The 15,414-nt window shown below is 40.7% G+C and overlaps 6 protein-coding genes across 8 annotated transcripts in view; 2 read left to right on the top strand and 4 right to left on the bottom strand.

Annotated features, from left to right (window-relative positions):
- The window catches only part of LOC124313083 (dipeptidase 1-like), a 1,013,891-nt gene that overhangs the window by 226,423 nt on the left and 772,054 nt on the right, over positions 1-15,414 (top strand). The window lies entirely within an intron of this gene.
- On the bottom strand, positions 98-2,398 carry LOC124313440. Of its 2 annotated transcripts, XM_046778371.1 has the most exons (4): positions 1,646-2,398; positions 811-1,569; positions 593-735; positions 98-513 (listed from the first exon to the last, which is right to left on the bottom strand). In XM_046778371.1, the coding sequence occupies exons 2-4, from the start codon at positions 980-982 to the stop codon at positions 340-342; spliced, it is 489 nt and encodes a 162-aa protein (XP_046634327.1). In that variant the 5' UTR covers positions 983-1,569; positions 1,646-2,398; the 3' UTR covers positions 98-339. The 2 variants fall into 2 exon arrangements, with proteins under 2 accessions (XP_046634327.1, XP_046634326.1); XM_046778370.1 differs by having other exon boundaries at positions 811-2,398.
- Positions 2,911-5,020, bottom strand: LOC124313468. 2 transcript variants are annotated; one of them, XR_006910694.1, is made up of 2 exons: positions 3,851-4,251; positions 2,911-3,542 (listed from the first exon to the last, which is right to left on the bottom strand). XR_006910694.1 is itself a non-coding variant. In XM_046778411.1 (2 exons), the coding sequence occupies exons 1-2, from the start codon at positions 4,544-4,546 to the stop codon at positions 3,411-3,413; spliced, it is 420 nt and encodes a 139-aa protein (XP_046634367.1). In that variant the 5' UTR covers positions 4,547-5,020; the 3' UTR covers positions 2,911-3,410. The 2 variants fall into 2 exon arrangements, 1 of the variants encoding a protein (XP_046634367.1); XM_046778411.1 differs by lacking the exon at positions 3,851-4,251 and adding an exon at positions 4,259-5,020.
- Positions 5,554-6,403, bottom strand: LOC124313460 (AP-2 complex subunit sigma). Its single transcript, XM_046778403.1, has 4 exons — positions 6,307-6,403; positions 6,086-6,235; positions 5,854-6,027; positions 5,554-5,782 (listed from the first exon to the last, which is right to left on the bottom strand). Exons 1-4 carry the CDS (start codon positions 6,307-6,309, stop codon positions 5,681-5,683), a joined length of 429 nt encoding a protein of 142 aa, XP_046634359.1. The 5' UTR covers positions 6,310-6,403; the 3' UTR covers positions 5,554-5,680.
- On the top strand, positions 6,433-7,707 carry LOC124313362 (ATP synthase subunit O, mitochondrial-like). The gene is made up of 5 exons (XM_046778258.1): positions 6,433-6,535; positions 6,788-6,832; positions 6,895-7,138; positions 7,205-7,317; positions 7,382-7,707. The coding sequence occupies exons 1-5, from the start codon at positions 6,509-6,511 to the stop codon at positions 7,580-7,582; spliced, it is 630 nt and encodes a 209-aa protein (XP_046634214.1). The 5' UTR covers positions 6,433-6,508; the 3' UTR covers positions 7,583-7,707.
- LOC124312783 lies at positions 7,678-14,358 on the bottom strand. The gene is made up of 11 exons (XM_046777233.1): positions 14,054-14,358; positions 13,787-13,973; positions 12,987-13,722; positions 12,456-12,924; positions 12,233-12,387; positions 9,967-12,171; positions 9,646-9,899; positions 9,254-9,578; positions 8,924-9,187; positions 8,633-8,854; positions 7,678-8,561 (listed from the first exon to the last, which is right to left on the bottom strand). The coding sequence occupies exons 1-11, from the start codon at positions 14,241-14,243 to the stop codon at positions 7,722-7,724; spliced, it is 5,847 nt and encodes a 1,948-aa protein (XP_046633189.1). The 5' UTR covers positions 14,244-14,358; the 3' UTR covers positions 7,678-7,721.

Genomic DNA, 15,414 nt, shown 5'->3' with positions numbered 1-15,414 from the left:
AATGCAACCGTCGGATATACTTGTGAACAGAGATCACAATTTAATCTGACAACAAGCCAACAGCTGGAATTTCGTATAAAACAAAGGAAATGGCGTGTATTATTCTACGTGACTGATGTGACGAGTTTTTATCAGATTGTTTGGTATTTTTAGTTAAAAATATGACAAAAATAAGGAATTCCGTCGAAAAATGTTAATCGAGTACGTCTTTTTGAGGATAGGTGGCGTTAGCGTCCAAGGCTGATTTCCTGAGAATTTCGTAATATCCCATCAAAACAAATAATTGTTTACACCACAAACGCATCAAAAAGTTGTTGTCTGATGAATGAATGCCGACGACTAGCAGTAAGGCATGTTTGGGTAGTAGTTGTCGTTGTTTCGACTATAATAAATCGAACTGGGTACGTTGGTCGAGATGTAAATCATCGTGCCCATATTCTCCATGCCAATTGCCATGTATTTGATTGATTGATGAAGCGCCTTCCGTAATCGCTTGCCGGCAATCTTGATTTTCTAGGAAAAAGCCCACACAGAAATCAGCAGGGTGTTTTAGCAATCTTTGGATAGAGATATTTCAATAGGAAATAATTACATCGCGTGGAATGATTGGCTTGTTTGTCGATCGACTGCTAGCCAGTAGAGATTGAGCTTCTTCATTAGATCCGTTAACTCGTCGAAACAATTCTTTGAATTTACCTCCTAACGACGATTTGCTGACTAATGGCGGTGTCTTGACTGAAATAGCAAAACAAGGCGGGAAATTCACATTTGGTTCAAACTTAATTTAAATAAAATGTTTCAATCACTCACCACCGGTTTTATAATTTGAATACTTGCTCGAGTTTTCCAGCTGATCGGGTTCGGTTGTTTCTTCATCGTCCGATTCGTGAGCTCTTTTCCGGTTATTGGAACTGGCAATGTTACGATTGATTGCCCACGAAACGGATGGGCTTATCAAGGCACTTCCAAAAATATCCATCATGCAAAATGAATTTTAGAACTGACGCGATCACGGCTCCGGAGCCAAATGAAATGATGGAAAGAAACTGCCTATAAGTCACTTCGCCTATATACCACACCACGTACTAACGTCAAGATGGACAGAGGGCGCATATAGTAATAATTCTGTTGCCCATAAAACTTTTGAGGAAAGAGAGATGAACTAAAAGAACTGGGCTAATGCAAGGTCGTCGGAGGTCAAAAGACAGATTACACCCTCTGATAAGGCATGTAGACCTTGGAAAAAGCCGGAACAGGTCCATCCATCGACGACCACTGTGTATTGAACTAGGCCCGAAAAAAGGGCGGGGTCCCATCGGAATTGTTATGCTGCCTCACGTATCCATAGCGTTTCCAATGTTTTGAGATGGGAGAGAGAGCAGTACATATTGAACCTTATACTTTCACTAGCTGATAAGAAAAAAAATTCCACTGGGACAGTTGTTAAGGTCGTTATTTATTCTTTTTCTCATAAACCGTCCGGGTGGGGCGCAAGTGCGGACCCATATAAAAGCCAGTCAAATTTTGGCGCTTCAGGACGCACCTTAAAAGACCTTGCTGCATCAGACGCTAGGTGGTGTTAACGGAAAGAAAAATCGTATTATTTTTTGAAAACACCGGATGAAACGTAAAATAGTCTACTTACTTATCGTTCGTGACGCAATCCGTTGCTTAGATATGTTGGATTTCTATAAGAATTAACGAACCAGTAATTGATGAATGCGGAACTCTTTGATTCGTCAACAATGGAGGGCAAATTTCGGTTTCAGATCTTACGAAAGGACCGCATCAAAGGAATTTGGCTGCGCTTTTTATATTGATGAGTGGAACAACTTTTGGATTCAATTGGACGTGGAAGAGTTTCTTGGAATGAATTAAATGATATCAAACAAGTCGGAACTTTCGTTTCAAAATCGTGAATAAGACATGCGATCAATATTCAATACTAGTGCAACATGAAAACCAGTTCCATTTCCCGTGAATAATTTACTTCCAGATGTCAATGATGTCCTTTACATTCTTTGAAAAGTGTTTCAACAGAACCGGAACTCTCCACAAAAGGCGACAGTCAAGCGATTCCCTTTCATTTCCATTTCACGAACTTTGAATTTTATACTGAACACGTATCAGTCTAAGACTGTGGGTGCATGACAAACTTAAGAAGAGCTTTAAAATTATTGTTTAAAACAAAATGCTACCAGTATAGCCGAAACTACATGACATTCAGACAGGCACTGTTGTTCACGTGGCATCTCTTTCTTTCAGACTAAAAAACACTTTGTCGTTTTGTATTGCCCAAATCCTTTCAAGTTTCGACTTTTGTTGTCCATCCTCTGTTCTCCGTACCTTGGCAGGAGGATAGGTTACCTTTTTACACCGGTGTCAGAGTTGTCAAACTAGTCAGGTGATTCGCAATTAAACAAGAATTACGTCACCATTCTGCTTAGTATTGCAGCAGCAAACTTCCGGCGTGTCTGGTCATTGATTTCAGTTGTTGGCTAAATTACAAAGTGATGAACCTTGAAAACCCAATTTGGCACTTTGTCCTCGTCTCCTTTGGCGATCGCTAGATAGCGTCGGGAGGTGGAAGACCCGCGAGAAAATGAACCGTGAGAAAACTAGTTGCGAAACGAGTCACGCACGCTTCCAAGGCGGTTCAATCCAAACAAGAGGAATCCGCTTGTCGACGTTGTCAACATTTAAAATGACTCGAGAAAGAAGAAAGGAAATCTGCCAATCAATTTCGCCTCCCAACATTGGTCTAGACGGGACCACTTATTTGCAATTCAATCCTTTTAAAGACAGTAAATATTCACTTTTAGGGCATCGTAGAAAAGCTTCCATCAATTCAACACGTAAAAGGGAATGACACACAAGCAGGTTTCGGTACAAATCACATCAAGAGTCAAATTGTTATTATTTGAATTGTATTTTAAAATTTGTTCCCTTTTCCTTAAAAATCTCGACGACAACGATATCATAACACAATCCGACCAATCGGAAATATATAAACTGGACACATGTTGAAAAAAAAAAAAAATGGTTTGAGGAAACCATTGGCATAAAAGTGGAATCCTCATTCAGAAAAAGGGCGAAATAGAATGTCGTCGTCAATTGTGTTTGTGTTTTCGTTTGGAAAAAGGGAAGAACACGGACGCATAATTCACAAGGCAACACATTTTAGGAGAATAATTCACAACAGTTTAGCTAAAAAACAGAATCTTCAATCAAACTGATTGATGGGCATCAAAAATCCTGACAGGATTTCGTGCTGTATGGGTTAGAATAAAAAACATACGTAGAAAATCAGGAAGAGAGAGAAGGAATCAGCAATTCTGTACAGACCGTCGTCTCCAATCTCATCAAAACCGAAGAGACTTGTTTTTCTTTGTTGTTAGGCATTTCTCAATTTAGCAGACGCACGTACGGGATTCTTCCGTGTACAGTCCGGGTTGATTGAAGACCTTAATAATAGCGATCCCAAAGTATTTGGCTCCTTTCTTCAGCAGCCACTCGATCCTCTGCCCAGCTTTTCTGACAATCTGCGCAATATCAACAACAAATAAAAACAGAGTGAGTTAGAAAAATAGTAGCTAAGGTATATATCATTTTGACTCGTCACACACATAGTTCACATCTAGCAAGACACAAAAAGAAAGTAGGCCGTCGTATAACACACTCGACTACGTGACACTTTTACACTGGAAAATGGCTACCACGCGACTCGGCGTCCTTACTGCCAAGTAGTTTCAAAATAGTCACGTATTTTTGCAACGGCATCGGACGACAAGTCGCTATGGGAAACTGTTGACCATTTGAACAATGTTAGGTTGCGTGTGTGGTACGTTACCTCTCTGGAATGCATCGCAACAATTCAGTTTCAATTAGACGACGAGAAGACTCGACTGGAGAGCAGTCGGCAGATGAATAAGATTCGAGTTTGTTTCTGGCTGAACAAGAAAACTTTGCTTTTCCCAAAAAAAGATTTTAGTTTTTCTTGGTTATGGTCGAGCACACCGTGAACGAACGAAAACATCACGTGTGTTGTTGTTGTATATGCACAACTCTTTGAGTTTAAAAGTAGAAAGGGGAAGGAATAGCTTAAGGGCGCCAAACTGTTTTGAAGGGCAACTGGCACGATCCACGCGCGTCCGCCACCGGATCACTTTCCAATGTCCTTAGGGCGACTCTCTCGAATGTTTCGACGATCAACGGACGTAATTTCGAAATCAAATCTCAAACGATAAATCGTACGTACCTTGAATGATATCCTCTTCTTTTTGGACTTCTTGGATTTCTTGCCGGTTTCACCGGATGCCGGATCGGCTTGCTCGAATGCGTCCCAAGCCGGTGGGTTCGACGATGAAATGTGATCCGCTTTGCTGCATTTTGTCGACTTTTTCTGAGTTGATTTTTTCGAGCGGATGGAAAATTTAGGCCGACGAGATGTGCGGACGGATTTCCGGATTAAATTTTGTCCATCATCTCGACGAGGTCGTTGAGTAACTGTACCAGGAGGAATCATCGCCTTTAGTTTGGTGGCCATTTCAAATCGGGTAGGACACGGTCGTTCCTTCACGAATTTGGAATCGAACTTGTAGGTCTTCAATCGTTCACCAAGGTTAATAGAAGGAAGAGGTCGATCACTGTGAAATATGTCTTCTTCTATTCAGAGATAACACTCGGCGGAAACACTCAATCGATGTGACTGATCCAACAAGGTCTCGTGCTCAAACACAACTAGGGAGATTTCTCGACCCAACTGAATTGGGGACCCTCTAACTACGCAGTTCTGGTTCTGTTGAAGGTTGGTCCAGGTAGAGAAAAAAACCGGCACTACCCGAGGCGAATTTAGAAACTCCGCCCCTGCTGGAAACGGAAAAAAAAAGAAAAGAAAACACGATAATAAATTGCAACCACCTGACGGGCTCAGCCAAATTCAGCTCGTACGTTGACTCGGAGGCATGTTAACCAGTTCCATCCGAATGCAGCAATCGAGTCATCGGCTGAATGTCCCAATCTCGTACTTACCGATTCTTATAACGTCACCTATTCGTCACACGAAAAAAAAAATAAGTCAAACGTGTTATCACATCATAATTGGTTCCAGCTTTTCGTTTTGATTACGACTCCATCTGTTGAGAATAAACACGGCCATTTGCATTCAACGCGGCCGGCTGAAAATGTAACGGGTCGAGAGTGTAGACTAACAAGGGAGAATGTATAATCGGAAGACACTAATTAAAACAGAAGGCAATAAAAAAATGCTGGTCTTAAATAGTGGTATACAAGAGAACAACACAATATTTTCACAAAGAGATGATCGAATTATTACGAAATGTGTCATCTTGTTATTATCTGCAGGCTTTCTCTGTCGACCACAAAGTTGCTCCATTTTCTAGAAAGTTTGATAATAAACTTTCTAGCGTCACAGAAATAGCGGCAGATTCGGATGGTGAAATGGAACAGCCATGTTTTTAAATGCTGAAAATTATTTCCCACTTGATTAATTTTGTAAGGTGTAGAAAATAATTTTGAATGACAGTTGTGATGTGAGTTTAACAACTTGTACACGGTAGCAACACAAAAAAAAAATACACAGACGAACGATCATCAAGACATCAACCTAACGATTCAGATGGGTTTAAAGGAATTTTTAAATGAGAATGTGTGTATAAATTCACTCCAAAGAACTCAGCATCAGAAGCTGTTTCAAGACCTTGGTTTGACTTGTTTCTCTGATTTCTCCTGCTAGAAACATTTCATCAACTACACTATAGACCTGTAGTCAGAAATTGAAGTTGTCAGGACATCTAGTTTTTTATTTGGTAAACGATAGTTTTTGAAATGTACCTTGTAGAAATTGAACACCAGATCCAGTTCACACACATTGTGGAAGTATTCGTTTAACACCTCGACAAAGTTGTGAATGGCTTCTAGGTAACACAAATTATTATCATTGATGTCCACACAAATGCAAAAATAGAGACCAGCATATCGTCTGTATATGATTTTGAAATTACGGAACTGAAATGGAAACAAAAACATTAATGTCTGCAAGGTCTAATGTAGTGGTAAATCGTACCTCAACAAAGTTGGTATGTTTAGCATCTCGAACCGTTACAACGGCGTGCACTTCTTCTATAAGTTTCTGTTTCTCATCATCATCAAAGTTCATGTACCATTTCGCCAATCTCGTCTTACCGGCACGGTTTTGGATAAGAATAAAACGAATCTGGGTTTAAATTTAAATTAATCAATGCCTGAGTAATTCTTAAAGCTTTATAATGTAGGAAAAACACATACCATGTCGCTATTTCTTCTAAGTTTGAAGTAAGACGACAAATAAATTTCGGGATAAATGCTGTCAGATGAAACTCCCACTACAGCTGACAGAAATCAATGAGGCCACCTACCGGCGTGAGTCGGGAATTCTTCTTCTCGGATTTTCGTCAATTTGGACCTTCACGACCTGGCAACATCTGACTGTAGAAGAAAACCTGTAAAAATGGCCGCAACCAAATTCGGAGTGCTCGTGAGTAAAATTAAAGTTTTATTATTAAAATAGAGAATAATACTTTTGAATCAACCCGTTTCAATGTTATACAAGCTTACAGTTTTCTTTCGTGCTATTTTTCATTAATGAGCGTAAAAATAAATGATGTAAGAGATAGTCTGCTTGCTGGCGACCATAGCCGGTTGTTTTCGCACAATCCTAAATTAATTCGCCGTAATTTATAAAATTTAGTACAATTTTCAATGAATGTTTTTACTTTCCAACTATTAGGCTCGTAACTTCAGCACCAGTTCATCATCCCAGCAGTTGGTGAAGGTAAATCATGTGAGTGTGGTATAGCATAGGTACATTTTAACCTAATTGTGTAATTGTTATAGGCTCCAGTCCAAGTTTTTGGGTTGTATGGTCGCTATGCCTCAGCACTCTACTCTGCTGCTTCCAAACAGAAATCTTTGGACAAAGTTGAGAGCGAGTTGAAGGACTTTCATGCAACTATCGCCAAAGATTCTCGTTTGGCAGAATTCATTGCCAACCCCACTTTGAAGAGATCACTTAAGAAAGATGCTCTTATTTCAGTTGCCAAGAAATTGAACATGAGTGCTGTTACAGGCAACTTCCTTGGTAAGTTTTTCATTTCTATTGGTTTTCACTTTATTCTAATTGTTATTCATATGTTTATGATTACAGAACTCCTTGCTGAGAATGGAAGACTTAACAAATTGGATGTTGTCACTGGCCATTTCTTTACCATGATGGCTGCATTCAGAGGTGAAGTTGTATGTGAGGTCACCTCAGCCAAGGTAAAATATAAATCTAAAAAACGTTACACAATTACATGTTCAAAAAATCTATTCTTATATCAAGGCCTTGGATGCTGCTACATTGAAAGAGGTTACTGCTGCTCTTTCTGGATTCTTGCAGAAAGGACAGTCTCTCAAGATTTCAACCAAGGTGGATCCCTCCATTGTTGGTGGTCTTGTAGTTGTCCTTGGAGATCGTTACATCGATATGAGTTTGGCATCCAAGATTGAACGTTACACCACTCTCCTTAAACAACCCGTCTAGAAATTTTAAGTTGGCTGCGTTATAGTGGGAAACAAATATGTACATCAAATGGCAAAGATATGCTGTAGTGGATATGAAAAATAAAAGAAATCGTATCACGAGGTTCTCCTTGTATGCAAACAAAATTATCATTGTTATTTCAAACACCACATTCAGCTAAAGACAATAATTTGTGCACATTATATCTGGTTGCAACATTTGTCTCTTCTTGGTCCATAAGTTCTCGCATGTAACTGTGTCTTCGTTCCCAGTTTCGACTAAGTTCTGTTGGGCAAGCCGAAGATTTCTTCTTGGAACTTTCAACTACTGCCAAATGATCCTTTAGATCGGGAAGATTGCTCACAAAGCGGGATGAGACTTCAACGAGCTGTCGCATCAATTTAACAGTCAGCATGCAGGGAGGGGTAACAAACCGGACGGTCTTCAAATCCTTCTCCTGTGCTGCTTGAATGATGCTTTTGGATTCGTGAATGTGTGAAGCGACGGAGCATAATATTCGGGCGTATTTGTTAAAGATAGCATAGTTTGGCTCAGCTTCATAGAGTACATGCCACAAGTTGACCATCAACTGCATCAGCTCACACATGATCCAGGGAGCAATAACTTGTTGCTGCATAGGAAGTAAATTCCAAATAGGTTTTCTGCTACTGATTTTAGCATTCTGCATATTGGGTTTGTTAGTGGCAGCGGTTTTGTCAGCTGTATCTTCGTCTTCGGCTTCCATCATTTCAACCTCCTGTTCAAGTTTTGCAATAGCTTCTTCGTCGTCCTTTTCTTTTGACTCCCTCTTCTTCAACATGTGAGTGTAGAGCGTGTCCCACATTGTCGTCACCACCGACACCATCTGACTAGCTTCATCTGCAACGGTGTCGGTCAGCAAGAGGCTATCAAGCCACATGATAAGGCCACGATGTTGAATCAAGTCATAGGTAATGATTGAATTCTGAAGTGAAGATTGTACGACTTCAAGTATGAGCCGCTGTAAATCAAACAAAGAAAAATGTCTCGATAAAAGCTCAAATTAAAATTCAATTGGTAAAAAAAAATAACCTTATCAGTTTTGTCGGACAATAGATTGGATGGCTGAAGGGAGAGAAGGATTCGAAAGACTCTTCTTCGAGCACACACTAAATAGTCCTGACGACTTTTGATACCATCTCGAAGAAGGCTGAGTAAAAAACTCCTTTGAAGCGACCTCTGTTCAGGTAGTTCAGTGTTATGAAGCATGACGAAAAATTCGGGAACTTGGGTCACATCCATAGCCGATTTCACCTACAAATAAGGAAAGGAATTACAGGATTCAAACGAAAAGGAAATTGCAATCAATTAACAGGACCATACCAGTAGAAAGTTATTGATTGCACGGTACATTGGGTGAGAAGGATCTCGAACGATTGCTGCAGCTTTGGCAAGAAATAATGCAATGATGTTGGACAACTTTGGTGGTAGCTGTCGAGCACCACTGAATCGCTCTTTGAAGTAATCTGCAGCGCCATATCGGACACAGTTGATCAAGTGAAGCCACAAACAACGCTCCGGCCAAGCGGTGGCACTGTCAAACTGGTAATGAAGCCGACTCAAACAGAGCCAACCGAGTGATCTCATCTGTCAACACAAAATTGGGGACGTAAATTAAAAAAAAAGCAATACAAAACATGATTTACGAAATACCTCGCTGCATGGACTGCTGAGAGTGGCGAATAATATCGATATGGCCCCTGACTGAGAGAATTTGCCACATTGGACTTCATATTCTGTAGAGAGGACATGAGCCAACGACAACAAGATGAATCGCGGATCGTAGTCTTCACTTTCTTGCGTGATTTCCGTGCCATTGAGTTTTAGTTCGATGGGGAAGTTATAGGCAGTATGAAGTAGTTTTTTGCTGTTGAGTAATGATAGCACTTCGGCGGCTTCCGGCAATTTGGCAATCCGAGTTGCGATACCTCCCTGAATTGAATAATGGGCAGCGGCAGCCGGTCCCCATAGATAGGGTCTGTAAATTAAACAAATGGAGCATCAATATTGAGTCTTGCCACACAATTTTGGGAGAAAATATTTACTTGAAAGGCGACAGAACGACGCCATTCTTCTCGTAGGTACGCATCAATCCCAAAATGAGTTGATCGGACGCTGATCTAGTGGCGTGGTATGACGACAACAGCAACGGGACATGACCACCTTGACAAATTTTCGGATTTACTTGAACCAACACAGTCAACAGATGTAAAAGTGCTTTCTTTTGCTCCACATAAGTCTCTCTCTCATCCATGATGACAGTCATGAATTCTGAATGGCTGATAACCATATCATGTACCTGTGTTTAAACATACGTTGGCATTGTAACAAAAATAAGGACAAACATCGTAATAATGTAAAAATACCTTTAGGGCGGCTGCCTTTACTTCTTCCGTTTGGCCGGCTAGTAGAAGACGCCAAATGTTGGTCATGATTTGCAAGGCCAAAGTCGGAAGAGTTGACTCTTCAGCAGTGAGCGCACGAAGACCGATACGCAGAGTATACTTGAGAAATTTACTCCAAATAGCATCTTCAACTATGGAATTGGCTAAGGTCGAAAGATCAGCTTGGGCTTGTTTCGATAGCCAATCGAATTCTCGTACCAGCTGCTCAACTTCAGTAGGCTCTGGATTCTCGGATTTGAATTGACGAACAGTTGCATGGATACATAATTGGATATGAAGATCGTAATGGGTGCCATGTCGGCCTGCCTCGACAAACTGGCCGCAACTGAAGTTTTTCTTGGTCTCTGATAAAAGCCCAGTGGCTAAATCGCGACACTCTTCGGCTGTCCAGCATTTGTTGATCAGAGCGCTGAGAAATTCTGGAAATTTTGGGACTTCGCCGGCAACTTTAAGATATTCGGTCCGACTTGTCAAAAGCTGCTTCAGGACCGGCGAAATATTCCGATGGATCATCTCCAAAACTTTGCTATCAGCGCTGGGACTATTGAGATAAGTTGGGATGATTTGCAATCTCCAGTTGATCTCTTTGAAGCATTTCTTGTGTGCCAGACACCACTGGCCGAATGCAGCGCACAACTGGTTTGAAGAAGTTACCAAAAAGAGACAGAATTTTGTGTAATCCGTCTTGGACTTGAGGCAGGCTGTTAAAACAGCCGTGAAGTCATCAGTTGCATCTAGAAATTCCGGGCAGACGCTGGCCACATCATAAATTCCTTTCTTCAAAACCGGAGTAGCATCCTGAGAAACAAACAGCTTAAGTGCTTGCGAAAACACCGACCAGGAAATCCGCTGGATTACACCTTCTAGTCGTAGTCGACCAGCTAACTGAAGGAAGACGTTCAAGTATTTCAGGCACACCTCACTAGCTGCAGACGTGAGTCGATGAACAAGGGATCGGATTTGAGGCTCAACTTCGTTAATCTTTAATTCAGATAACGAGAGCAAAAGTCTGTCTTCATCAATTTCTTCGAGGGATTCTTCTCCTTGGATAACGGCAGCGATAGAGTCGTTTAATTTACGTTGGTACATTTGATCCAGCTGATGATCTTGAGTCAATTTCAAAGAATCCTGAACGAGCGCATTGAATTCCTTGACGAAAGAATCACGAGTGTTCATCAGGTCAAACCACTCTAGGGTGCGAAGGTCTTGAAGCAGCTTGACGTGAAGTGGATAACCTGATTCCTCGGCTTCGCCATCGACAATGACCCGTAATAGGCCAAGAATGTTCAATTGATCCGATTTTCTCGCTTCCGACACAGACAGGCAAGTAATACACTGGTAGAGGGCTACTTCAATGATGTCCAATCGATTCCTTTTGGCAACAATCTCGTCTTCCCATTTCGTCTTCAGTGCCGTCCAGTCCAAATCGTTGGGGAAATAGCAGCTGTAGAGAATCACGGAAGTGGGGCCGAGCCCAAGTGTCGATACATCAGCCTGTTCCTTCTCTTTTGTCCACGATTTTAAAAAGTTTTCCAGCGCAGGACTCGATGACAAGCTGTTGGGTGCGGCTTTTAATAAAGCGCTTGCAAATGTTTCCAGTTCACCCTTTTGGGAAAGTAATAGGTCGCACATTACAGCTGAAATGTAGGAAGCGACTGTTTCTTTGTCTTCGCTTAGTTCGGTGAAGCATTTCCATGCTGCCAGAATGAGTTGACTGCAGGGTGGTTCCAGTTTTTCGGTTTTTGAAATTCCAAATATAGATTCAAACTTGACATTCAATGTAGAGGATGATGTCAACAAGAAAGAAAATGCTTCGGCGAAGAATTGGGTTGCTTTGGGATGTCGTTCCAGCGTCGACGTCCAGATGTTTAACTCGTCGGACGACAGGTGAAGTTGTCCAAGTTCTGGTTGTCGACTAAGTTTGAGAAGTAGCGAACCAACACACAGCCGTAATTCAGACAAACTGTCGCCTGCCAAACACGATGAAAGTTGGGAAACCAAAAGTATTGACTGGTCTTCAGTCATTTTTGGTACATGTGACAACGACAAGACGAAGCTAAAAACAGACAATTTCAGCCTGTCCAGAGACTCCTTTTTGACAGAGTAATCTTTTTCACATTCCATTACAGATTGAATCATTTCAGTTGCCGGGAAATTGGACTGATCCTGCAAAAAAAGATTGGGTTAACACACTTTTTCATTACTTACAAATTAAATAAAAACTTACTTCATCTGTAATCCAACCAAATTTGGCATAGTTCACCAGTAGATCCAACAGGACAACCCAACAGTCAACGTACCATTCCTGACCCTTAAACGTGGGCATCTCCCGACAAGTTTGAATCAACTTTGATGCCTGTGGTACCTGCCATGAAATTTTCTCTAAAATAAAATAAAATAAATGCTGCATTAAGCAAGGGTTGTGTTAAAAACTAAAATATTAGTTTTACTTTTGAAGGCTGCGAAGATATCGTTTCTTTCAGTATCTGTGTAAACGCTTGCTTTCGGATTTTTCATTAAAATGGTGTGGAATTCGTTGATTTTATCAAAGACAGTTTGAAGAAGCCGTCCAGCATTCACTCTGATTCCGGAATGCTCCATCAGCAAACTTTTCACGAAAAAGTTTCGCGGAAGAGAAAGGGGACCGACCAATGTGGCAGCACGGATCGCCTGTTGGGCAACGGAGTGTTTTTCTTTCGGATTGAAGATCATCGTCAAATTCTGGACTTTAATGATTTTCTGAACAACGTCACAAAGATTGAGCCAGGGAACCGACATTCGAATCTGTTCCAGATCTGCAACCAAGCTTCGGAAATAACAATCCATCAAATCCGGGCATTTTTCTATTGTCTTGACAACTAGCTGAGACTGGATCTCAACAATACGCGGAGAAGCACCGCCCCAGAAGTTGAACAAGTTCTAATTTTAAACAATCGTTAGTTCCACAAATCGTAATGGGTTAAACATATATGATAGGATACCTGTAGCATCTCGAGGATGAGGTTGTTCTTGGTGATCGAGTCAACACCGAGGTTGTAATCAGGGAAGGCGATACCATATTTATGAGAAGTCGTCAGGGAAAGCAAAAGATTTTGAAGCAGTTCAGCGACTGTCACTTTATCCTCTTCTAAGGATTCATCTGGAAGAGAGTTTTCCACGGTATCTAGCCTACCTGTTCTCTTGGGCTTCTGAGGTCCAATCCAATAGAAAAGACGCATCAGCTGCAGCAAATTGCTTGATTTGAAGATGTGAAACTTGAGTGTTTTGCTCAGCATCGAGTTCATGACAACTTTTTCGCGGAGCGCTTCCAGGAAGAGCTGTACGACACCGATGGTGTCGGTACGAAGATGTAAGAAGACAGGCCAGAGAATGGCTGGATTCTCGCTAATGGTACGCAATAGCATAGAGTCTTCTTCCATCAAAAATGAAGTGATGAACATAACAAACGTGGAGCGCACGTCGGGTAAATCATGGAGGGATTTTCGTTGACTAGCCTCGACGAGGTTCTCATTTGAGAAGTCTACACGCGTGATCACTGCGCGGGCTGTCAAGTGGCCAAGAGTGACCATTATAGTAAGAAGCCGGAGAGCCGATTTGTTTTGATAGGCATTGCAATTAGGTGACATGGTCCTGTAAATGTTATCCATGTGGGACTTGAGTACGCTGCTGGCCACTGTCGTGCCCAAATCACGATACTCGGTTAGGTCGCTCGCCATTCTATTTTTAATTAAAAAAAGACTTAACATTGATTAAATTAATTATAACAGTATCTACCACTTACCTTTCAAAGAGTTTTTCAAGACTTATGAAAACTGTGACAATATTACCCGTTTTAATCTTAGGTGTATCTAAGAGAGACAGAAATTCTCTGCCTGTACCACCGTTTTGTAGAAAATCCTTGACAATGTCAACAGCCCCATACTCTCTAGCTTTAAATGCATCCGCTGCAACAATGAAGTCCTTTATGGCTATAGACGAAAATTTAAAAAGGGTTAATATGATTTATACAATTATTACATTTTCAGAGTCAATAAAATTGACATTGTACCTTCAAATGGATCTTGGCCTGACAAGCCTTCCATAATTGACCATGCCAAATCTCGTTTGCGTTTTTTAGACGCTGTTGTTGGAACGCTGGATGTAAATGTGTCTTTATTTTCACTGTACATTTCCGATTCATTTTCTTCATTAACACCATCTTCTTCTGAAGGATTTTTTCTTTTATCTGGTGACAACATGATAGAACAAATAATGATACTCTGGAAAACTTTACAAGTGATAGTATAGTAGTCAAATCTCAAAAATGTCAACCACGTGCGGAAGACGTGTGACTTTGATTGTTTTCAAAACGTCGGCTGCTAGGCTGCTAGCAGACTCGGTCAATAATTGAATACAACATTGCCATATTGCCCGTTTAGTTTCTTCGGATTCGGAAGAAAAATTGCCAAATTGGAAACCGCAAAAATTAAATTAATTCGTTGTCTCTCCATGCCCATGGTTTGAGAAGATGTGTTTGTTTAACAGGGTTTTATTTTGATTAATAATAACCCTACACTTTAAGACGAAGCCTAATACTAATTTTTCTGAATTTTGACATATCATTCTCTGGACAGTCGCATGGGGGGGGGGGGGGGGAAATATTAGGCAGGCTGCCACAGCTAGCTGAATAATCTCTAACGATGTTATTAGTTTTTATTAATTAATATCTGTGCTAATGAAGAAAATATGGGAACATGTCCCATGGATGTCGGTATAATCTACAGCTCATCATGGTAATGAATTTTTTGTATGCCCGCCCTATAAGCTGAAAGCATATGTTCGTGATGTTTCAACAACATGTGACGCGTTGCGTGTGGCATATTACAAAATTATCTCCTTCGTAAAAACAAAAAAACAATCAACAAACACGCACAGCTGGTTTATATAAGTTTTCCCAATAAACACGGACAGACGAACGAGATAACATGTGTAGGCCAACGTATAATAACATAACAAGCCTACGGTCCGTTGGAACAGAATGAAGACGGTTGATCCAGATTAGTCACGTCAGTAATAGTCTTAATAAGTTTTTTTTTTTCGTGGGAAAGGGGACTGAAGTGTTACATATTATATATACTCTCCATATATTTACGGTAAGAAGTCGAATGATAAAACGTTACGAAATTTTCCCTGTTTTCTTGACACAACTTTTGTCCATTTTAATGACGCCAAAAGTAGTGAAGCTAATTTGATCCCGTATTACAGTTTTCTAGAACTACTCCAAAGTCGACTAAACTTTTTTCGTACAAAGCAAAGTTATTTCCCTGCTTTCCGCTTCCGTGTTGCATAATCCCTCGGCAATGCAAAATGAATTTGCGGTTCCGCGAAACCTTATAATAAAAAAAAAAAATATATGTAATATTTGAGGAT

This window comes from Daphnia pulicaria, chromosome 9 (genome assembly GCF_021234035.1).
Source record: "Daphnia pulicaria isolate SC F1-1A chromosome 9, SC_F0-13Bv2, whole genome shotgun sequence".
NCBI classification, from domain to species: Eukaryota; Metazoa; Arthropoda; class Branchiopoda; order Diplostraca; family Daphniidae; genus Daphnia; species Daphnia pulicaria.
Note: the sequence above shows the minus strand (reverse complement) of the source record. Positions and strands in the feature narration are given on the sequence as shown.

Coding starts and splice junctions, on each gene's coding strand:
- LOC124313440 (XM_046778370.1), bottom strand. CDS start 982: ATGATGGATATTTTTGGAAGTGCCTTGATAAGCCCATCCGTTTCGTGG. Junction 736..810: donor TTCAAATTATAAAACCGGTG/GTGAGTGATTGA, acceptor TTGCTATTTCAG/TCAAGACACCGCCATTAGTC. Junction 514..592: donor AGCCAATCATTCCACGCGAT/GTAATTATTTCC, acceptor GCTTTTTCCTAG/AAAATCAAGATTGCCGGCAA.
- LOC124313468 (XM_046778411.1), bottom strand. CDS start 4,546: ATGGCCACCAAACTAAAGGCGATGATTCCTCCTGGTACAGTTACTCAA. Junction 3,543..4,258: donor AGAAGAGGATATCATTCAAG/GTACGTACGATT, acceptor GATATTGCGCAG/ATTGTCAGAAAAGCTGGGCA.
- LOC124313460 (XM_046778403.1), bottom strand. Junction 6,028..6,085: donor AACATACCAACTTTGTTGAG/GTACGATTTACC, acceptor TTTCCATTTCAG/TTCCGTAATTTCAAAATCAT. Junction 5,783..5,853: donor TGGTGTTCAATTTCTACAAG/GTACATTTCAAA, acceptor TTCTGACTACAG/GTCTATAGTGTAGTTGATGA.
- LOC124313362 (XM_046778258.1), top strand. CDS start 6,509: ATGGCCGCAACCAAATTCGGAGTGCTC. Junction 7,139..7,204: donor TGTTACAGGCAACTTCCTTG/GTAAGTTTTTCA, acceptor TTATGATTACAG/AACTCCTTGCTGAGAATGGA. Junction 7,318..7,381: donor GTGAGGTCACCTCAGCCAAG/GTAAAATATAAA, acceptor TCTTATATCAAG/GCCTTGGATGCTGCTACATT.
- LOC124312783 (XM_046777233.1), bottom strand. CDS start 14,243: ATGTTGTCACCAGATAAAAGAAAAAATCCTTCAGAAGAAGATGGTGTT. Junction 9,188..9,253: donor TCAGCAGTCCATGCAGCGAG/GTATTTCGTAAA, acceptor TTGTGTTGACAG/ATGAGATCACTCGGTTGGCT. Junction 8,855..8,923: donor CAATCAATAACTTTCTACTG/GTATGGTCCTGT, acceptor CCTTATTTGTAG/GTGAAATCGGCTATGGATGT.